Below are 23,739 nucleotides of genomic sequence, written 5' to 3'. Positions count from 1 at the left end.
ATCAGCTAAAGTTATCTGAGCCCTCACCATGGGCCTTATTTGTATTCCTTCATGTAAATTTCACAACACGGTACAGCAGGTACCATCATGATCCCCATCCTACAGATGTGGCACCTGAGGCACAGAGAGGTCAGCTAATTTAGCTCTGGCCACACAGCAAGTTAGTGGCGGTGGGGCTGGGCACTCTGTCTCCAGAATTTTCAGCTTCTTTCTCTCACATGGGCTGATCTCTCTCCCCAGACTGTGAGAACCCATGGCACAATAGCTGTGTCTGGAATCATGACACTCTCCACACTGCCTGAGGCAGGGCCTTGTAAACAGAGCAGCCAACAGAGGATTACTGACTGAAGCCTGTATAGGGACACAAAAACATGGTAGCGACATATTCACAAGAAAACTTTCTGTCCTCATTGCCAACTGCCAGAGAATAGCCATCATCTTTCTTCTCTCATGGACTTTGTGAATAAATAAACCACAAAATTGATGAAAATTGGAAATGTGAGACAGCATGGTATGGCCGTTGGTAACACTATGTTTTCACCATCTCAGTTAATCCTCACGATAACCTGGTGAGGTAGTTACTATTGCTAGCCTCATTTTACAGATGTGGAAACCGCGACTAAGTGAGAATAAGCAACCTAACAGTTTAGCCAGCTAGCAAGCGTTGAGCAAAGCCAGGATTTAGATGCCAGCAATCTGGCTCCAGGGTCCCTGCTCCCATAAATCTGCTACATCGACTACGATTCATGGCTGTTACTGCTTAGGATGAAGCTCCGTTCAGTATTTAAGGTTTTCAAAGTGTGAAGTTAAGTAAAACTTTTAAATAAATACGACCATGACTGATGCCAAGGTAGGGCAACATTTGTCAAGGGTCACATGGGTGACTAAACTTGAGAAAACACAAATTCACTGTGGAAATCTGAGATGTGGAAGGACACACCTCCTGAGCTGTCACAGACCTCCTAGCTTGTCTAATGCAAATCATGATAAAAACCCTCATAGGTCTCGCATGTGATAACTGATATGGAACCAAAATTGTGTACAGGGTATCCAGCCAAGAGAGGGACAGGCCTGCCGAACTCACCAAGGGCCAACCTGAGGAGGAAATGTCTTGGTTAAAATCAGGAGGAGGTACTCATATTGCCATGTCTTACCAGTTTTTGAAAGAGAATTGGTCAACAAACCTTTTTTAGTTTCTGGACCACCCTCCACAGACATGAGGCAGGGGCACTTATCCCTTAGGCACTGTAGGTGAGGGGACTAGGTCCCATGATATATTTAGGAGCCCACAAAAATGATTTGGCTTCTGATCCCCAATGGGGTTGATGAAAATGGTTGTCCAAGGAAACACAGGCTAAATCAAGTACATTGTCAAGTATAGGGCCCATTATTATAAGCTATTTTCAATATTTAGGATATTAAGTCTTGGGGCATCTATAAAACACTTCTCCAAGGAAAAACCATAGAGCTGTAAATCTGGCCTGGCCCTCTTTCATTTGACAATAAATAAAATTTATTTACTCCTCAGCAAGGGCTCAGGAGAATATTTCGAGAAAACGTGAGGAGATGAGATGGGGGGATAGGCAGCGGCAAGAAAGTGGGTAAATTTACCCATGTCCACAGGGGCCCACCACAAGGGACATGTATGCTTTTGTAGAGGATCTACAGCCAGAAGCAATAGGAGCTTAGGAGCTGTGCACAAAGATGTAGCATAGTCCAGAGCTGCAACAAGGACCAAAAAAAAGAAAAAGAAAAAAGGCAGGAAATCTGTACCCGGCAAGCATTCTTGAGTGCTTGAAACGCTGTGCAGGTTTCTACACCTGCAATCTGATGTTGATTCATTACTAAAAATCTATAGGCTAATGGGGGGGGGGGCGCTGGCTTTCGCATTCTTTTGTTTTGTTTGCATAGTGCATCTGAGCACCAGGCATGCTCAGAAAACGCAGCCCTGAACTCCTGCTCCTGGAGACCCAGGGAGTATGGCGGACTCTGACTTCAACCTCATTGCAAAAATTCAGAGCAACCAACTCCTAGGTAATAATATGGTTGACCCTTCAAATACACAGCTTTTGAACTTGCAAGTCCACTTAAACACAGGTTTTGGTGTTTTTTAAAAAAATTTCAATAAATATACAGGCGGCCCTCCATAGCCATGGGTTTCGCATCACCAAATGCGGAGGGCCGACTCTGGGACTTGAGCATCCGCCGATTTTGGTATCCGCGGCGGGTCCTGGAACCAATCCCCCGCAGATACCGAGGGGCGACCGTATTACTTTGATTACTGTTCCCTTCTTGGTACTGGCTGCCGGATATGGAGGGCTCGGTCAAGAGATAGTCCCCAAACGCTTCTCCAAGGTCTATGGAGCTTGGGTGAGGTCTCTCTCTTACCCTCCACAAAACGGGCACAGCCCCTTGGCCTGGGAAGGCGCCCGACCAAGTGCGGAGTACTTAGTCAGCTAGGTTGCAACCTGCCACCCGGAATTCTGCTCTCACGCATGCTCCCTACCGGCGCCTGGGCGGCGCGCAACATCCTCCGCGCCCTGCCCGCGCCCCCTTAGACGGCCCCTAGACGGCCGACGCCCTGCCGCATGCGCACATCAGCTAACCCAACCCCCAGCAGGCTGTGGTAAACCCACAGCGGGCGTCATACCAGAATCTCTGAAACCGGACCAGCCGCCAGAGGAGCCTTAACGTGCCAGATCGTGGGCCACCGCTCTAGCCTTGAGTCGTGAGCCGGGGGTCTCAGGAGATCCGGAGCAGCCTCTGCTGAAGCTCACAGCCTCCTCGACAGCAGTCGGGACATGGAGCGTCAGCCGCAGAGCAGCCACGATGCCTATGACGTCACGGATGCAGCCGTTGCCCCCTTCTTCAAGCTGGGGGTCAAAGAGCAAAGGGAAGAAGCGAAAGGTCAGTGGCGGGTGGGGCACTCGCTTTAACGGATTCCAGGAAAGGTACTTTCCCAGGGCGGGGCGAACGGCAGGACCCCCCTCGGACGCAGGCCCTCCCCAGAGCCGGGCTCACTCGACGGCCTGATCTTTCTCTTTGGGTTTCCTCCCTTGCAGAGGTGAAGCCTGCGGAGATGTCGCCTCCCAGAGAAGGGGGAGAGGAGCAGAAGGTTCAGTCCGAACCGGAGCAGGGAGCAGCCGCGGATGGGAAAGAGGCGGGAGATGAAGGAGAAGGAAAGGAAGGCTGCGAGGTCAGCGTCGGAGCCGCCGGCCCCGCGGACGGCGAAAGCCGCGAGGCCGAGGCCGAGGCGGGCGGCGGCGAAGGCGGAGAGCAGGGCGTCGAGGAGCAGCCCCCGCGGGCCGCCGTCGAGGGTCCCGAGGCCACAGAAGGGCGGCGGCGTGGACCCCGCGCCAGGTTCACGCAAGCGCAGGTGCAGGACCTGGAGCACGTTTTCCAGCGCACTCAGTACCCCAACATGCTCATGCGGTAAGCAGGCGTCTCGGGTGGCGCGGGCTGCCGCGCGGGTGGTGGGCGGCGCTCTCGCGAGTCCCTCTCCTCGGCTCCGGATCTGAAAGCCCCGGGGCCTGGCGGCGGCCCGCCCTTCCGGCACACTCGAGGCCTAGGACGGGGGCGGGGACTCTGCCTGGCGGGAATCGAGGTCGATATTTCCGTGCGGTGTTTGAGTAAGTCACGTTGGGGAGCTTTGTGGGCCGCCGGTTCACATAAATAATGAGTCGCCTGAGACGTGGTGGAGCAAATGCAGAGTTGGAGTCTACTTTTATCTGAAATTTTGATCATCAGTTATTCATGGATTATATTTGCATTAGTTTAAACACTACATGAAAACATCCTTTATCTTGATTACTGAATTTTAAAAAATCCATCAATTTATTTATTTATGGCTGCATTGGGTCTTTGTTGCTGCTCTCGGGCTCTGGGCACGGGCTTTCTCTAGTTGCGGCGAGCGGGGGCTACCCTAAGTTGCGGTGCGCGCATTGTGGTGGCTTCTCTTGTTGCAGAGCGCGGGCTCTAGGCGGGTGGGCTTCCGTAGTAGTTGTGGCACGTGGGCTCAGTAGTTGTGGCTCGCGGGCTCTAGAGCGCAGTCTCGGTAGTGGTGGCACACGGGCTTAGTTGCCCCGCGGCATGTGGGATCTTCCCGGACCAGGGCTCGGACCCGTGTCCCCTGCATCGGCAGGTGGATTCTTAACCCCTGCGCCACCAGGGAAGCCCGATTACTGAATTTTTAGTTACCCCTGAAGTTTGTGCCTGAGGCAGAATTGTTCCCTAAAGCAAGCTTCAGTGTGGAGAATGAATGGGTTGCTGAGTACCTGTGAATGCGGCTAAAATTTAAAAAGCTATCATTTACATTGTGCTTACTGTGTGTTAAGCACTTGTTTTAAAGGGTTTTTCTACATACTGTCATTGAATCTTCACAACCCCTTGTGAATGTGGTAGCCACTGTTATTATCCCCACTTATAACTGTGAAAAAACTGAAGCTCAGAGAAGTGATGAGACTTGCCCAAGATGGCACAGCTGGAATGTGGCAGAGCTGGGATTCAGTCCTAGGAGTCCTAGGAGGACTGAACAGCCTAGGAGGCTGTTCAGTAGGCAAGGCCAGAGGTGATGGTGTGTTGGTCCAGGGTAGTGGCGATGGAGAGAAGTGAACAGATTAAAGAGATATTTAGCAGGTAAAATTGATAGCAATTCATGGTAATTTGAACACGGGGGTAAAAGGAAATGTTTAAGAAAAATGTATAAATTTCTGATTTGCCCAAATGAATGGCTGCTGGTATATTCAGTGAGCTAGGGAATATTGAAAGACAATAAAAGAAGCTTGCAAGAGACAGAGGAGGAGTGTTTGGAGAGGCTGTTTGTAGGCAAACCGTATCGTGGAAACCTGGATGGCGGTAGGAGACGATTCAACAAGAAGGGATGGCAACTAGCATCAACTTCGGTTTAGGATTTTCTGTTCAACTCGATTACTCCAAGTTCGGTTGCTTTTTGCTGTGGTGTGATAATTGGATCAGCCCAATTTCTCCCTTTCTCAAAAGTGTCAAACTCAAGATGCCCCTTGATTTGGATGTCTAGAGCTGCCTGATAAATATTTTTTCTTCCAGTTTATTATGATATAATTAACATTCAGTACTGTATAAGGTACTTGTTTCTATTCACCCTTGTTTCTATTTCCATTTCTCTAGGAGGTGGGTCAAAAAGGATCTTGCTGTGATTTATGTCATAGAGTGTTCTGCCTATGCTTTCCTCTAAGAGCCCGACAGCTTCTGGCCTTACATTCAGGCCCTCCATCCATTTTGAACTTATTTAATTAATTAATTACTTTTATTTTTGGCTGCGTTGGGTCTTTGTTGCTGCACGTGGGCTTTCTTTAGTTGCGGCAAGTGGGGCCTTCTCATTGCGGTGGCTTCTCTTGTTGCAGAGCACAGGCTCTAGGCACGCGGGCTTTAGTAGTTGTGGCACACGGGCTCAGTAGCTGTGGCTCGCAGGCTCCAGAGCGCAGGCTCAGTAGTTGTGTCCCACAGGCTTAGTTGCTCCGCGGCATGTGGGATCTTCCCAGACCAGGGCTTGAACCCGTGGCCCCTGCATTGGCAGGTGGATTCTTAACTACTGCGCCACCAGGGAAGCCCTTGAAGCTATTTTAAATGGGATTGTTTTCTTGCTTTCTGTCTGAGAGTATAGTGTATTATAGTGTAGAGAAAAGCAGCAGATTTCTGTATATTAATTTGAATCCTGAAACTTTACTGAATTCACTTATTAGTTGTAGCAGTTTTTTGGTGGAGACTTTAGGGTTATCGGGTTTGTTTTTAATTGAGTTACAGTTGATGTACAATATTATATAAGTTTCAGGTGTACAATATAGTGATTCACAATTTTTAAAGGTTATACTCCATTATAGTTATTATAAAATATTGGCTATATTCCCCATGCTGTACAGTATATCCTTGTAGCTTATTTATTTTATACATAGTAGTTTGTACCTATTAATCCACTGCCCCTATCTCGTCCTTCTCCCCTGTATCTTCCCACTGGTAACCACTAGTTTGTTCTCTATATCTATGAGACTGTTTCTTTTTCGTTGTATTCAATAGTTTGCTTTAATTTTTAGATTCCACATATCAGTGAGATCATTTGTCTTTCTCTGTCCTACTCATTTCACTAAGCATAATACCCTCCATGTCCATCCATGTTGTTGCAAATGGCAAAGTTTTATTCTTTTTAACCTTCATTGTATATACATACCACATCTTCTTTATCCGTTCCTCTATTGATGGACACTCAGGTTGCTCCCATATCTTGGCTATTGTAAATGATGCTGCTATGAACATTGGGGTGCATGTATCTTTTTGAATTAGTGTTTTTGTTTTTTTCAGATATATACCCAGGATTGAAATTGCTGGGTCCTATGGTAGTTCTATTTTTAGTTTTTTGAGAAACCTCCATACTGTTTGCCACAGTGGCTGCACCAATTTACATTCCCACCAACAGTGTACAAGGGTTCCCCTTTCTCCACATCCTCACCAATATTTGTTATTTGTAGTCTTTTTAAGAATTAATTAATTTACTAAGTTTTGGCTGCATTGGGTCTTCGATGCTGTGCGCGAGCTTACTCTAGTTGCAGGTGAGCCAGAGCTGCTCTTTGTTGCGGTGCACGGGCTTCTCATTGCGGTGGCTTCTCTTGTGGTGGATCACAGGCTGCAGGTGCGCAGGCTTTAGTAGTTGTGGCACACGGGCTCAGTAGTTGTGGCTCGAGGGCTCTAGAGCGCAGGCTCAGTAGTTGTGGTGCACGGGCTTAGTTGCTCTGTGGCATGTAGGATCTTCCTGGACCAGGGCTCAAACCCGTGTCCCCTGCACTGGCAGGTGGATTCTTAACCACTGCGCCACCAGGGAAGTCCCTGTAGTCTTTTGGACGGTAGCTATTCTAAGGTGATATCTCATTGTAGTTGTGGTTTGCATTACTCTGATGATTAGTGATGTCCGTTTTTATTTTTTTGAATTTTATTTATTTTTTTATACAGTGCGTTCTTATTAGTTATCCATTTTATACATATTAGTGTATATATGTCAATCCCAGTCTCCCAGTTCATCCCACCACCAGCACCACCCCACTGTCCCCCCTTGGTTTCCATATGTTTGTTTGTTCTGTACATGTGCGTCTCTATTTCTGCCCTGCAGACTGGTTCATCTGTACCATTCTTCTAGGTTCCACATATATGCATTAATATAGGATATTTGTTTTTCTCTTTCTGACTTACTTCACTCTGTATGACAGTCTCTAGATCCATCCACATCTCTACAAATGACCCAATTTTGTTCCTTTTTATGGCTGAGTAATATTCCATTGTACATATGTACCACATCTTCTTTATCCATTCATCTGACGATGGGCATTTAGGTTGCTTCCATGACCTGGCTATTGTAAATAGTGCTGTAATGAACATTGGGGTGCATGTGTCGTTTTGAATTATGGTTTTCTCTGGGTATATGCCCAGGAGTGGGATTGCTGGCTCATATGGTAGTTCTATTTTTAGTTTTTAAAGGAACCTCCACACTGTTCTCCATAGTGGCTGTATCAATTTACATTCCCACCAACAGGGCAACAGGGTTCCCTTTTCTCCACACCCTCTCCAGCATTTGTTGTTTGTAGATTTTCGGATGATGCCCATTCTAACTGGTGTGCGGTGATACCTCATTGTAGTTTTGATTTGCGTTTCTCTAATAATTAGTGCTGTTGAGCAGCTTGTCATGTGCTTCTTGGCCATCTGTATGTCTTCTTTGGAGAAATGTCTATTTAGGTCTTCTGCCCATTTTTGGATTGGGTTGTTTGTTTTTTTGCTATTGAGCTGCATGAGCTGCTTGTAAATTTTGGAGATTAATCCTTTGTCACTTGCTTCATTTGCAAATATTTTCTCCCATTCTGAGGGTTGTCTTTTGGCCGTGTTTATGGTTTCCTTTGTTATGCAAAAGCTTTTAAGTTTCATTAGGTCCCATTGGTTTATTTTTGTTTTTATTTTCATTACTCTAGGAGGTGGAACAAAAAAGATCTTGCTGCAATTTATCTCAAAGAGTGTTCTTCCTATGTTTTCCTCTAAGAGTTTTATAGTGCTCGGTCTTACATTTAAGTTTCTAATCCATTTTGAGTTTATATTTGTGTATGGTGTTAGGGAGTGTTCTAATTGCATTCTTTTACATGGAGCTGTCCAGTTTTCCAAGCACCACTTATTGAAGAGACTGTCTTTTTCTCCATTGTACGTCCCTGCCTCCTTTGTCATAGATTAGTTGACCATAGGTGCGTGGGTTTATGTCTGGGCTTTCTATCCTGTTCCATTGATCTGTATTTCTGTTTTTGTGCCAGTACCCTATTGTCTTGATTACTGTAGCTTTGCAGTATATTCTGAAGTCTGCGAGTCTGATTCCTCCAGCTCCATTTTTTTCCCTCAAGACTGCTTTGGATATTCGGGGTCTTTTGTGTCTCCATACAAATTTTAAGATTTTTTTGTTCTAGTTTTGTAAAACACGCCATTGGTAATTTGATAGGGATTGCATTGAATCTGTAGATTGCTTTGGGTAGTAGAGCCATTTTCACAATGTTGATTCTTCCAATCCAAGAACATGGTATATCTCTCCATCTGTTGGTATCATCTTTAATTTCTTTCATCAGTGTCTTATAGTTTTCTGCATACAGGTCTTTTGTCTCTCTAGGTAGGTTTATTCCTAGGTATTTTATTCTTTTTGTTGCCATGGTAAATGGGAGTGTTTCCTTAATTTCTCTTTCAGATTTTTCATCATTAGTGTATAGGAATGCAAGAGATTTCTGTGCATTAATTTTGTATCCTGCAACTTTACCAAATTCATTGGTTAGCTCCAGTAGTATTCTGGTGGCATCTGTAGGATTCTCTATGTATAGTATCATGCCATCTGCAAACAGTGACAGCTTTACTTCTTCTATTCCAATTTGTATTCCTTTTATTTCTCTTTCTTCTCCGATTGCCGTGGCTAGGACTTCCAAAACTATGTTGAATAATAATAGTGGTGAGAGTTGTGGAAGTTGTGGAAGCTCTTGTCTGCTAGTCTTCAGGTCATTCTCATCAATAGCTGCTCTGTAGGCTTCCCTGGTGGCGCAGTGGTTGAGGGTCCGCCTGCCTATGCAGGGGACACGGGTTCGTGCCCCGGTCCGGGAAGATCCCACATGCCGCGGAGCGGCTGGGCCCGTGAACCATGACCGCTGAGCCTGCGCGTCCGGAGCCTGTGCTCCGCAACGGGAGAGGCCACAACAGTGAGAGGCCCGCGTACTGCAAAAAAAAAAAAAAAAAAAGTTGCTCTGTAAATAGCTGTAATTTTGGTGTACCCATGGAAGGAGGTAAGCTCAGGGTTTTTCCTATGTCACCATCTTGGTTACTCTCTGAATAAACATTTTAACATAGCATGAAATGTGCATTGTATATTTCATTTCATCCATAATGTCAAATGCTGAATATTTTCAACATTTTTCCCCTCAGAAAGGAGCTTGCAAGACGCCTGGGAGTGACTGAAGCCAGAGTGTGGGTCAGTAAACCTGAAAAAAGCAACTTGGCAGGGCAGCCAATCTAAAACCTGCTTTAGGAATTGGATACCTTGTCCTAGACATTCTCAAGTTGGTGTGTTTTTGTACACTTGTCGATGTTTTGGAAATAAGGTTTGGACTTCTGGGGCTTTGGGGCCAGAATATATGTATCTTCAGTAAAGTTAAACTCCTTCCAAAACTGGTATCCCTTAGGGGACAAGTCTCTGTGGAATCATGTTGGGGCTGATTCTGACTTGGCAGTTATTCAAATTAATGCACCAAATAGCTGGGTTAGAAGAGGGTTCAAGTATACTAAATTATTTAAAAGTTTTAAAGCCAGGCCTAAGCTCTTTGTATAAGGAGTGAATTTACAAGTATTCAGGCAATTGGGTAAGGGAATAACTCACCTCGGAACACAACATGTGAGCAACTAATATATGTGTAGTTTAGGTGAGACTGATGGGGAGGCGAATAGCTTAAAATTCCAAGTGCCTGGTCCTCTTGCTGTTGTTTTTATGTGTTTGGTAGAGCAGTGTAGAGAGTTTCAGCCGTAAATTTTAATTTTCTGAAATTTTTTGATGTGCAGCCTGAAAACATTGCTAACATAGTAGGTTGTGCAGTATGATGGGGGGGGAAAGGTTTGCAACCTTTAGGAATTTGTCTAAACATATAAAACAATAAAACAAACAAAAAGAACAAATTTGAATAAATTTCCACTGACCTCAAAAGGTGGACGGGTTTGAGAATAATTGGATACTATTGATATGTGTCTTGGAGATACTGCGTAAATTCAACATTATGAAATTACCGAATGTATCAGTGAATATTATTTTCAGCAATTTCTAATGTCTAAGAATTTTTTTCTTCCGTTTTCATACTATTATGAGGGATTGGTTTTGAAGAATTTGTTTGTGATGGTCAGTGGTTGGCTCTCAGCTAGTCGCTTACCTGTGTTAATTTGAAATACTTGCTCATTCATTCAGGTAGTGGTTACTAGTTGGTAGCTCATGGCACAGAAGCTGATTATTTGTCCATAGAACACAGTAAGTTGTATCAAAGGAGTATATATATATATATAATATATATATATATTTAATATATTTATTTATTTATATTTGGCTGCGTTGGGTCTTCGTTGCTGTGCGTGGGCTCTTCTCTAGTTGAGGAGAGCCGGGGTTACTCTTCGTTGTGGTGCGCGGTCTTCTCAGTGCAGTGGCTTCGCTTGTTGTGGAAGAGGAATATTTTTTTAAAACACAAGATTGATAGAAAGGAAGAAAGAAGGAAGGAAGGAAAGAAGAATCTGGATGGGTTCACTAGCTTTGCTGCAGAGAGCGTGTGTGAGGGCAGTGATGGACACGGGCTGCAGAGGTGGTGGTGGGGTCTGGAAAGCAGTGCTGGCGGCCTAAGGCCACGGGCTGGGCTCACAGTCAGGTCTGGCCAGGGCTTGGGAGGCGCAGGCCTCTGCTTTCTCAAGCAGGCAAAGCAAGCTCAGAGGAAAAGAGAAACTGAAGTTTTGGTGGCTTGCTTCTCCTGGGTTTACGTAGTGGTCTCTTAATGGAGTTCTGAAGGGAAAAGGAGCAACAAGAAACAAATGAAGAAGACGGGAGAATGTTTTCATCTGTTTCCAAACTCTACAGCATGAGCATCCCAAAGAAACATTTAATGGACACCCTCCCTTGGTTTGCAAGGACAGTAGGAGCTGTTTTATGAAACCAGTATTGGAAATATGGAAGTAGTGTCAGCCTGAACCTCACATAGCCAGCTTTGCACATTGCTTATATTTATGCAGATTTGACCATTGGTACGCTCGAACCCCCCAAAATGAGCTCTATTACACTGGCTTTTCTCGACTACATATTCATGCAGCAGAAGGACCCAAATACTAAGATGGGAGAGGGAAGATGGGGTGACAGAGAGAGGAGGCCCTTGGTCTCATGTAAAATTTGCCGAGTGGAAACATCCAAAAATACTAAATATGGCACAATTCCATTAACTGAGATGCTGAGGGAGCAGTGGAGTCCACAGGACAGGTTTTACTTTCAGTTGTTAATAGTTGGCAGATATTTAGAGGGGAGCCGTTTTGTGACCCCTCACTCACGTGGTTGTCGGCTGTCTTCCTAAAATGCAGGTTGCACCCTCTTGACTTAAGCATAAGGGACAGGATGGGGATCTCCTGGTTGATTAGCAGCTCCTAGAGGGTGCAACCTTGCTGGGCACCAGAGGCTCTGCTCCAAGGCCCTGCAACTGTAGCCAGAGTGGAGTGAGCTGACCTGGTCCTGAGCCCAGGAAGGTTTGGAGGGTGGGGCAGGTTGGAGAGTGCAGAATTGACAGAGGTGACAATGGTATGCCTCTTTCCCCCCAAACTCTTGTCTGGGCAAAGATTTTAAGAGTTTTAGTAAATTTGGGTGAGTTCGTCTAAGCATTTGTTACCCCTATAGTCTAATATTAAGGCAGTGTCCAGGGCTTCAGTTCCGCCGGTGTCCAGCAAGACAAGCCACAAAGTCCCTGGGCCCCCCATGACCAAACCTCCCTCACAATACCATCTCCTTCTTTATAACCATCCCAAGGCTCCAGAGGATGAATGACCCTTTTTAGTCATCCTTGGGGAAAGCTTTTGTTTAAAAATCCAACCCACTCCTATTGATTATTTACTGTAACCAAAGATGGGTTTTTCAAAATGGGGACCGTTCCCCTCAGTATGATTTTAAAAGGCACCCACTTTTTCCTATGCTCAACTTCCCCCATAACTAAGGTGACACCTGCCCAATGAGTAGGGATTAGTGGCAGCTGGAGCTGACGGTCAGTTGTCAGGACGCAGACCTCCCAGGCACAGTAATAACAGCAGGGACAGAGTGCAGTTGGTCAGCTCCACCTGCGTGTAAGAGTGGGGGAAATAATAGAAAAGGTGGGAGGGGAGAGACAAAGCCATATGCCAATCCAGAGCCTGGCACATAGTCGGTGCTCGCTCTTGGGGGGGAGGGCGGCTGAAGGGAGCGCCTTCAGCTACATATCCTAAGATACTTTAGCAAGAAGGAAATCGCTTCTCCTGATGCACTTTCAAATCTTCAAGGCACCGAGAGCTCCCTGCTGCGATTTTTCATGTCTGACATGAAATGCTCAATATACTAATCAATCTCTTTTTCTCTCTGCTTGAAGGCTTGGTTTAAGAGTAGAAGGGCCAAGTGTCGGAGACATCAGAGGGCACTAATGCTCAGAAATGTGCCCCACGTGTCCGTGGTCCCCCTTGCTGTCGTCAGCGTGTGTGAACCCTGCAGTGCCATTCTGCTTCAGGAGCTGGATTGGGTCCACGTTCTTCTGGAGCAAGTGCCGCTGGAGCAGCCTCTGCTGCCCGGGGCACCCATGCCACCCATACCACACGTGCCACCCATGCCACCCGTGCCACGTGTGCCACCCGTGCCACCCATGCTACCCTTTACTCCTTTGCTGTTGCCTCCTCCGCCCTGTCGTCTTCCACTCGTGTTTCACTGTAGGTGCCTTCATGTGGCATGGCGTCCCTCCTTTCCTTTGGAGATCCTTCAGCTGCCGCGACATTCTATTGAATTGTGTCTGGGACAGTTTTTTCCAAAGGGCCTTTGAGCCAGTTTCAAATTCTGCATACCTCACCACCAAGAGCAGTTCCCCAAATGCCTGCCAAACATATTAAATAGAAGTAGAGGCCTTGACCCACTGTTTTAGGGCATGTTTTGTATTTTCAATAAAGTTGTGAGTCCTCTGCATATTTGTTCTCTGTGTCACATGGGGTTAGTAAATTTGATAGAAACGGCTAAGCCAACTCCATTCAGACCGAATGCCCAGGAGGCCTCCTTTCATGCAGTAACAGCCCTGAGTCACCATCATAGGCCATGCACATCTCAGAAGTTTGCCAGGTGCCCGTGAGGGGTTTACACAGACCCACCTGTTCTCTTCCACCCTCTCCCCCAGCACCCATGCTCCCCGCACGCTGCCCCATTGGGACCACCTAGATGTGCAAGACGGGTGGTGTGAGTCTCGAATGGGAGAACAGTGTGTTTCAAAGCAGGCCTGAGGCCCATTCATGGTGACCAGCTCAGGTACAAGGAGGACTCCAAGGGACACTTCTGCAGGACTACTCATAGGGCTTTATGGAGGAGAGGGAGCAGGGCACCGTCGGCTTCTCTCCCAGTTCTGTTCACCGCCTTCCCTGTTGTGGAGGGCACCTGGGGACAGAAACCACGCTAGCGGAGGGGGAGGGGCCTACCTCTGCGAAGGTAACACAAGAGGAGACTGTCCAGGCCCGCATGCGGCTCTTCTCACCCCCTCTCCCCCACCCCCAGATGCGGAAAGCATATCATAGCTCCTTCCGCAGCTCAGAGCTGACGGATGATGTGGGCTCCAAGTGTATTTTGTCACCTTCAACATCCTTGGGAGAACCCTGGTTCCAGCTAATTCAACACTGAAAGGGAGCCTCTTGGGTGAGTGTTGCCTGAAGCCAGGAGGTGGTGGTCCCTGAGCACTGATCCAGGATAATCACTTTATTTAAAAGAAGCAGGTAGGGCTTCCCTGGTGACGCAGTGGTTAAGAGACTGCCTGTGGGAAGATCCCACATGCCGCGGAGCAACTAAGCCCGTGCGCCACAACTACTGAGCCTGTGTGCCACAACTACTGAAGGCCGCACACCTAGAGCCCGTGCTCCACCACAAGAGCAGCCACTGCAATGAGAAGCGCCGCAACTACAGAAAGCCTGTGCACAGCCAAAAATAAAATAAATTCATTTTAAAAATAAAAATAAATAAAAGCAGCAGGTATGGGAACATATGTATATGTAAAACGGATTCACTTTGTTATAAAGCAGGAACTAACACACCATTGTAAAGCAATTATACTCCAGTAAAGATGTAAAAAGAAAAAAAATGAAAAATAAAATAAAAGCAGCAGGTAGGCCTTACCTTTGTTCATGGGGCCTTCTTCAAATGGAACTGCCAGGTAGAAAACACACACGCACACACACAGATACTACACAGGTGTGCACCCTATAGCACATGTCTGTGATAGAAGCACAAACATACCCAGAAAATACCCGGAACACAAGCAGAATTGGCTTGTGTTATTAAAATAACCCTTCTGAAACGTATCTAGTGGCCTGTTGTCCTTGCCTTCGGTTTTTTCAGGTTCGATGCTGGGAAAAAACGTGTGTCCTTGTCCACTCTGGTCTTCGGGACGGGGAGGGGCTCATGCAGAACTGAAGCCGTGTCCATGCTGCATCGCCAGTTTATTTACACAGGCACACACAACCCTTCTTGTTGGTAGGATGACCCCAGCCCGAGGAAGAGTTTTGCTGACGGACCAAAAACCGTTTCCACGGCTAGTCAGGTTTGGGCGGTAGCACTGCAGAGGGTTCTTGGAACCTGGACACCTGAGATCTTCTCTGAGATCGGAATCGCCTCCTTCTTACGCAGTAACGATGGTTTCAGCATCCTGCCTCCGGATGAAGAAAAACACAGCCTTTCTTTGCAGTTCCCCAAGCCCAGCAAAGCCGCAGGCTCCACGCTTAGCCACCACTCTCGCTCCCATTCTAACCTCAGTCCCGAGACCTGAATGGCCTCAGCCATCAGCTGTCGAGGCTTCAGCCCAGGCTCCCGAAACCAATCCTACAGCTCCTGCTGAAGGTGTCACTCTCAAGAGCTGTCCTGGGCACCATCTTCCCTCGTGACTCCAGGACACTTCTGTGCAAATGGCAAGTTTTGAAACTGCCTCTTGGTATGTTCCTTGATGGAGGTCTTGCTATTCTTTTCCTTTGTGCATTTTAATAGTCAGGTGCTAGAGGGAAACTGGCTATTTTCATTTATTTATTTTATTTGGGTGGGATAATGACACCTTTATTTTGGACTACCTCGTAAAGAAATGTAGCATTTCCTTCCTCCCCCCAGTTTTATTGAGATAGAATTGACATACAACACTAAAAGTTTAAGGTGTACAGTATAATGTTTTGACTTACATACATCACGAGATTATTAGCACAAGTTTAGTGAACATCTATCATCTCATATAGATACATAAATAAATAGAAAAAAACTTTTGTGTGTGATGAGAACTCTCATGATTTACTCTCTTAACTCTCATATGTAACATACAGTTGTGTTAATTATATTTATCGTGTTGTGCATTACATCCCCAGTACTTATTTGGCTTATAACTGGAAGTTTGTGTCATTTGACTGCCTTCATCCGTTCCCCACCCCACCACAAATCAGATCTCTTTTTCTATGAGTTTGTGTGTTTCTTTTTGAAGTATAATTGACCTACAACACTCAGTTAGTTCCTATTACATAGTGAGTGGGTATTTCTATCTATTTCAAAATGATTTCCACGATAAGTCTAGTTATGATATGTCACCAGAGATATCACATAGGTATTGATTATATTCCCCACACTGTACATTTCATACCTGTGACTCATTTATTTTGCAAGTGGAAATTTGTACCTCTTAATTTCCCTCACCTATTTCTTTCCTTCTTCCACCCGCTTCCTCGTCTGGCAACCACATGTTTGTTCTCTGTATCTGTGACTTTATTTCTGTTTTGTAATGTTTATTCACTTGTTTTGAACCCAAGTTCCCTGCGTTGAAAGGCAGATTCTTTACCACTGGACCACCAGGGAAGTCCCCAGTATTCTCTCTTTATCTTTAAGTTTTGCCATTTTTATGACAATGTGTCTTGCTGTGGTCCTGTTTGGGTTGATCCTGTTTGGGACTCTATGTGCTCTCTGGACCTAGATGTGTGTTTCCTTTCCCAGGTTAGGGATGTTTTCTGCTATTATGTCTTCAGATATGTTCTCTGCCCCTTTCTTTCTCTCTCTTTTCCGTCTGTGACTCCTATAATGTGAATATTAGTATGCTGGACATCTCTTAAACTGTCCTCATTTATTTTTATTCTTTTTTCTTTGTTCTGTTCAACTTCAGTGATTTCCACTACCCTGTCTTTGCATTCACTGATCTGGAATGTAAAGACAGGGTAGACTGTTGATTTCTTCTAGTGTATTTTTCATTTCAGTTATTATAGTCTTCATCTCTGTTTTGTTCCTCTTTATATTTTCTAACTCTGTTCAAAAACTTCTAATTTCTCGCAAACTGGCTATTTTGAATTGTAACAACTGGCTTCATTGGTCCTCTGGCTTTGATTGTCTCATGACTATCCTAAGGGATTTAACTACTGTGAGACCTCAGATGGAATGCTGCCATGACATAGGTCACATTTTTTGTGCCCATTTAAAGTCTTACTTGCATCATCTGCATTAATTTCAGTATAAAAACGTAAGTCCAAATGTAGCATATGGTTTTAAGCTCTTACCTGACCTTGAACTCTGGGCATTAGATCTCATTTTTCCATAGATAAAAATATCATCAAGCATCTCACAATTCAAAAGTTGACACAAATTTCTGAAAGAATTAAAAATATAAAAGGACTAATTACCTAATTTTAGATGTAGCCCCTTTATACCTGAAGGCTTTTCTTCTCAATATTTGTTCTGCTATCACCAGGTGCATCCAAGAGGACAACAAGAGGTGCCCAAACAAGCAAACAAAACTAAGATTTAATGAGAGTGGGATTGGGTTAGGGGAACACCAATACCTAAAAGAGGCTTAGGACAGTCAAATTGACGCCTTGTCCCACGTCTTATTCCACTCATACCCTTTATCACAGTCTATCCACAACAATTATTTTCCTCTTATATCATTTTTTAAAATTGTGGTAAAATTCAAATAATATATAATTACCCATTTTAAAGTGTATGGTTCAGTGGCATTTAGAACATTCACAATGTTCTGCCACCATCACCACCATCTAGTTTCAAAACATATTCATCGGGACTTCCCTGGTGGTCCAGCGGTTAAGCCTCTGCACTCTAATGCAGGGGGCCTGGGTTCAATCTCTGGTCAGGGAACTAGATCCCACATGCCCCAATTAAAGATCCTACACGCGGCAGCAAAGATCCCGCATGCCGCAACTAAGACCTGGTGCAGCCACATAAAAGCAGACAAACGTATTCATCACCCCAAAATGACACCCCTATTTATTCAGCAGTCATTCCCCAGTCCTCCCTCCTCCAGCCCCTGGCAACCACTAATCTGCTTTCTGTCTCTGGATTTGCCCACTCTGGATATTTAATACTCGTGGAATCATACAATATGTGACCTTTGCTGCCAGCTTCTTTCACTTGGCATAATGCTTTTGAGGTTCACCCACACTGTAGGAGGTGTTAGTACCTCATTCTTTTTTTCTCTATGTGCCATTATATGTTAAGATTTATAGGTGACAAAAGAACTGAATGGGACCCTGGGGATTTACAAAGTTACAAAATATACATGTAAAAAGTCTAATAAAATATTTGAGTTTAAAAGCAAACCAAGCCAAATCATTCTAAAAGGAAGAGAAGAAAGTGCTTTCAAATCTCAGATTTCTCTTACTAGATCAATAAACTGGACTTGATTTTATAATCACTAATGTTAAAAGAATAATATGGATGTATAATTTTTCATTTTCTGATAACATACCACTTTAAATGAAAGAACTGTACCCTACACCCAGGAGACTAGGGTCAAGCGATAATCATCTGGATCATTATATAAAGTACTTTCAGTGAGTCAGAGAACAATAAAGTCAAGTCCTTTTTATAAAATAGCCAACATGCGACAGAAACTATTTTTCTCGTTCCACAGATGAGGAAGTTGAGTCTCAGGTGTTTAAAGCCATTTGCTGGGAATTCCCTGGCGGTCCAGTGGTTAGGACTCGGCGCTTTCACTGCCAGGGGCCCTGGATCAATCCCTGGTCGGGAAACTAAGATCCCGCAAGCTGCATGGTGTGGCCAGAAAACGAAACCAAACCAAAACAAAACACTCACTTGCTTAAATCAGTAGGGGAGCAGAAAAACCAAGGGTAGGATTGCAGGCTTGCCTCTGCCTCTTCTGGGTGTTGGGGTTTGGAGAAGTGGAACTTTGGGGTTTTTCTGTGTATTATCAAACTTTTGAAATAAAATGTACTGATGAATTAATTATGTAATAAAAAAAAGCTAATTCAGCTTCTCGAATACACTTTGTAGATAGTGGGCCACAAACAAATCTAAGCTATCACTTTGTAAGGAGCCAAAACAGATTTGGACAGGTGGCTGCTTGTACTCATGATTTAATCATCAAACAAGTACCTATAACGGATGGTTACTGTTAGGAATTAAAATGATACTATCATTTCTCCTAACTAGCTATAATCTATTTCTAGATAGAGCATAATGTTACATGATTCTTTATGGTGTAATACAAGTGAGCCAAAGATAAACTCTGTATATTGCTTCTATATTGTTTACTTCTTCACAGCAGACCGGGACCCGTTAGCTCAAAGGTACCTATCCAACTGGTGTAAATATAGCCTAAATAAGCAGACACTTATAATATTGTTAAAATGGCCACACAACACAAGGGAACTGGCAAACAAGCCGTAGAGTCTGCTCCGCAGTTGGAGAACGCATTAAACAACCTCCTGCAACACCTGAAGGCCTCGGCTTCTAAAAATACAGAAACCAAACTCTCACGCTTCATGAAAACGTTCCTGGATCAACAGACCAGGAACATAAGCTATCTGGAATACCAGCTTAACTATCCCAAGGACTTAGAAAAGGCAGCCCAGAGTGAGGGACAGCTTGAAAAGGCTGCTAAAGCATCTGAAGCATCAGGTAAAGAGACAACATCTGAAGGCAACACGGCAAGTCTTCCCACCCAGCAGGTCCCAAAGTCAGCTACAAGGACACACGTTCTTTCTCAGCATCGAACTTGAAATAACCGAAGGCAAGGACAACAGGCCACTAGATACATTTCAGAAGGGTTATTTTAATAACACAAGCCAATTCTGCTTGTGTTCCGGGTATTTTCTGGGTATGTTTGTGCTTCTATCACAGACATGTGCTATAGGGTGCACACCTGTGTAGTATCTGTGTGTGTCCGTGTGTGTTTTCTACCTGGCAGTTCCATTTGAAGAAGGCCCCGTGAACAAACATAAGGTCTACCTGCTGCTCTTATTTTATTTTTCATTTTTATTTTTTTAACATCTTTATTGGAGTATAATTGCCTTACAATGGTGTGTTAGTTTCTGCTTTATAACAAAGTGAATCCGTTTTTCATATACATATGTTCCCATACCTGCTGCTTTTATTTATTTTTATTTTTAAAATGAATTTATTTTATTATTGGCTGTGTTGGGTCTTTGTGGCTTGCACGGGCTTTCTGTAGTTGCGGCGCTTCTCTTTGCAGTGGCTTCTCTTGTGGTGGAGCACGGGCTCTAGGTGTGCGGCCTTCAGTAGTTGTGGCACACAGGCTCAGTAGTTGTGGCGCACGGGCTTAGTTGCTCCGCGGCATGTGGGATCTTCCCACAGGCAGACTCTTAACCACTGCGTCACCAAGGAAGCCCTACCTGCTTCTTTTAAATAAAGTGATTATCCTGGATCAGTGCTCAGGGACCACCACCTCCTGGCTTCAGGCAACACTCACCCAAGAGGCTCCCTTTCAGTGTTGAATTAGCTGGAACCAGAGTTCTCCCAAGGATGTTGAAGGTGACAAAATACACTTGAAGGCCACATCATCCGTCAGCTCTGAGCTGCGGAAGGAGCTATGATATGCTTTCCGCATCTGGGGGTGGGGGAGAGGGGGTGAGAAGAGCCGCATGCGGGCCTGGACAGTCTCCTCTTGTGTTACCTTCGCAGAGGTAGGCCCCTCCCCCTCCGCTAGCGTGGTTTCTGTCCCCAGGTGCCCTCCACAACAGGGAAGGCGGTGAACAGAACTGGGAGAGAAGCCGACGGTGCCCCGCTCCCTCTCCTCCATAGAGCCCTATGAGTAGTCACTGCAGAAGTGTCCCTTGGAGTCCTCCTTGTACCTGAGCTGGTCACCATGAATGGGCCTCAGGCCTGCTTTGAAACACACTGTTCTCCCATTCGAGACTCACACCACCCGTCTTGCACATCTAGGTGGTCCCGATGGGGCAGCATGCGGGGAGCATGGGTGCTGGGGGAGAGGGTGGAAGAGAACAGGTGGGTCTGTGTAAACCCCTCACGGGCACCTGGCAAACTTCTGAGATGTGCATGGCCTATGATGGTGACTCAGGGCTGTTACTGCATGAAAGGAGGCCTCCTGGGCATTCGGTCTGAATGGAGTTGGCTTAGCCGTTTCTATCAAATTTACTAACCCCATGTGACACAGAGAACAAATATGCAGAGGACTCACAACTTTATTGAAAATACAAAACATGCCCTAAAACAGTGGGTCAAGGTCTCTACTTCTATTTAATATACTTTGCAGGCATTTGGGGAACTGCTCTTGGTGGTGAGGTATGCAGAATTTGAAACTGGCTCAAAGGCCCTTTGGAAAAAACTGTCATGGACACCATTTAAGAGGAAACTAGTGCTCCCGTAGGATCACCGATGGTTAGGGACCAGGCCATGCCGCATGAGGGCACCTACAGGGAAGCAAGTGTGGAAGAAGCCTGGGTGGAGAAAGCAACAGCATAGGAGGAAAGGGCTGCATGGGCATCATGTGTAGCATGGGTTGCACGTACCACAGGGGCGGCTCGGGCAGCATGGGCGGCACGGGCGGCATTGCTGGCATGGGGTGCACGGGCCACATGAGCTGCATGGGCGGCATGGGTGGCACGGGTGGCATTGGTGGCATGGGGTGCACAGGCCACATAAGCTGTATGGGCGGCATGGGTGGCACGGGCGGCATGGGCGGCAAGGGCGGCATTGGTGGCACGGGCGGTCTGGGCAGCAGGGACAGGTCCATCAGCAGTGGCTCCAGAAGATCGCATAACGAATTCAGCTCCTGACGCGAGACGGCAGGGCAGGGCTCACAGAAGCTGACGACAACAGGGGGCACGGGGGGCACGTTTCTGAGCATTAGTGCCCTCTGATGTCTCCTCCACTTGGCCCTTTTACTCTTAAACCAAGCCTTCAAGCAGAGAGAAAAAGAGATTGATTAGTATATTGAGCATTTCATGTCAGACATGAAAAATCGCAGCAGGGAGCTCTCGGTGCCTTGAAGATTTGGAAGTGCATCAGGAGAAGCTATTTCCTTCTTGCTAAAGTATCTTAGGATATGTAGCTGAAGGCGCTCCCTTCAGCCGCCCTCCCCCCCAAGAGCGAGCACCGACTATGTGCCAGGCTCTGGATTGGCATATGGCTTTGTCTCTCCCCTCCCACCTTTCCTATTATTTCCCCCACTCTTACACGCAGGTGGAGCTGACCAACTGCACTCTGTCCCTGCTGTTATTACTGTGCCTGGGAGGTCTGCGTCCTGACAACTGACCGTCAGCTCCAGCTGCCACTAATCCCTACTCATTGGGCAGGTGTCACCTTAGTTATGGGGGAAGTTGAGCATAGGAAAAAGTGGGTGCCTTTTAAAATCATACTGAGGGGAACGGTCCCCATTTTGAAAAACCCATCTTTGGTTACAGTAAATAATCAATAGGAGTGGGTTGGATTTTTAAACAAAAGCTTTCCCCAAGGATGACTAAAAAGGGTCATTCATCCTCTGGAGCCTTGGGATGGTTATAAAGAAGGAGATGGTATTGTGAGGGAGGTTTGGTCATGGGGGGCCCAGGGACTTTGTGGCTTGTCTTGCTGGACACCGGCAGAACTGAAGCCCTGGACACTGCCTTAATATTAGACTATAGGGGTAACGAATGCTCAGACGAACTCAGCCCAAATTTACTAAAACTCTTAAAATCTTTGCCCAGACAAGAGTTTGGGGGGAAAGAGGCATACCATTGTCACCTCTGTCAATTCTGCACTCTCCAACCTGCCCCACCCTCCAAACCTTCCTGGGCTCAGGACCAGGTCAGCTCACTCCGCTCTGGCTACAGTTGCAGGGCCTTGGAGCAGAGCCTCTGGTGCTCAGCAAGGTTGCGCCCTCTAGGAGCTGCTAATCAACCAGGAGATCCCCATCCTGTCCCTTATGCTTAAGTCAAGAGGGTGCAACCTGCATTTTAGGAAGACAGCCAACAACCACGTGAGTGAGGGGTCACAAAACGGCTCCCCTCTAAATACCTGCCAACTATTAACAACTGAAAGTAAAACCTGTCCTGTGGACTCCACTGCTCCCTCAGCATCTCAGTTAATGGAATTGTGCCATATTTAGTATTTTTGGATGTTTCCACTCGGCAAATTTTACATGAGACCAAGGGCCTCCTCTCTCTGTCGCCCCATCTTCCCTCTCCCATCTTAGTATTTGGGTCCTTCTGCTGCATGAATATGTAGTCGAGAAAAGCCAGTGTAATAGAGCTCATTTTGGGGGATTCGAGCGTACCAATGGTCAAATCTGCATAAATATAAGCAATGTGCAAAGCTGGCTATGTGAGGTTCAGGCTGACACTACTTCCATATTTCCAATACTGGTTTCATAAAACAGCTCCTACTGTCCTTGCAAACCAAGGGAGGGTGTCCATTAAATGTTTCTTTGGGATGCTCATGCTGTAGAGTTTGGAAACAGATGAAAACATTCTCCCGTCTTCTTCATTTGTTTCTTGTTGCTCCTTTTCCCTTCAGAACTCCATTAAGAGACCACTACGTAAACCCAGGAGAAGCAAGCCACCAAAACTTCAGTTTCTCTTTTCCTCTGAGCTTGCTTTGCCTGCTTGAGAAAGCAGAGGCCTGCGCCTCCCAAGCCCTGGCCAGACCTGACTGTGAGCCCAGCCCGTGGCCTTAGGCCGCCAGCACTGCTTTCCAGACCCCACCACCAGCTCTGCAGCCCGTGTCCATCACTGCCCTCACACACGCTCTCTGCAGCAAAGCTAGTGAACCCGTCCTGATTCTTCTGTTTCTCTCTTTCTTTCTTTTCTTCTTCTTTCCCCCCACAAATACTCCTTTGATTTAACTTAGGCTTTTCTATAGTCTCAAATAATCACTCCTGATCCTTTGACTCACAAACTAGTCATCACTGGAAGAGCATATGTATTTCACCTTACCACAGGTAAGAATCCTGCCTGAACTAAGAGTCATCCTCCACTGCCAACAAATTCCACACACCCCATCTCTTCGTAACAGTACCACGAAAAGGAAGAAAAGCCTCAGGTGTCAGAAATTCCTCAAGAGACTATTCATGAATGCATTCGGTAGTCTCAAAACTTTGAACGTGTGAGGAATCCTCACGGCGTACGTTCCACTCTGTATAACTCTTGCCTAACTTCCACCTTTCTCAGGTCGGTGGAACTTTGTTTGAAATTGTT

At 45.9% G+C, this 23,739-nt stretch overlaps 2 protein-coding genes across 2 annotated transcripts in view; one reads left to right on the top strand and one right to left on the bottom strand.

Annotated features, from left to right (window-relative positions):
- LOC137217574 (homeobox protein ESX1-like) overlaps positions 1-23,739 on the bottom strand; it is a 36,980-nt gene that overhangs the window by 9,812 nt on the left and 3,429 nt on the right. The window lies entirely within an intron of this gene.
- LOC137217573 (homeobox protein ESX1-like) overlaps positions 2,802-23,739 on the top strand; it is a 33,685-nt gene continuing 12,747 nt past the window's right edge. Inside the window, exons 1-3 of the mRNA XM_067724595.1 lie at positions 2,802-2,907; positions 3,063-3,432; positions 9,460-9,505. Of these exons, the coding sequence (XP_067580696.1) occupies positions 2,802-2,907; positions 3,063-3,432; positions 9,460-9,505 (522 nt within the window). The remainder of the gene's footprint in view (positions 2,908-3,062; positions 3,433-9,459; positions 9,506-23,739) is intronic.

This window comes from Pseudorca crassidens, chromosome X (assembly GCF_039906515.1).
Source record: "Pseudorca crassidens isolate mPseCra1 chromosome X, mPseCra1.hap1, whole genome shotgun sequence".
NCBI lineage: Eukaryota > Metazoa > Chordata > Mammalia > Artiodactyla > Delphinidae > Pseudorca > Pseudorca crassidens.
Note: the sequence above shows the minus strand (reverse complement) of the source record. Positions and strands in the feature narration are given on the sequence as shown.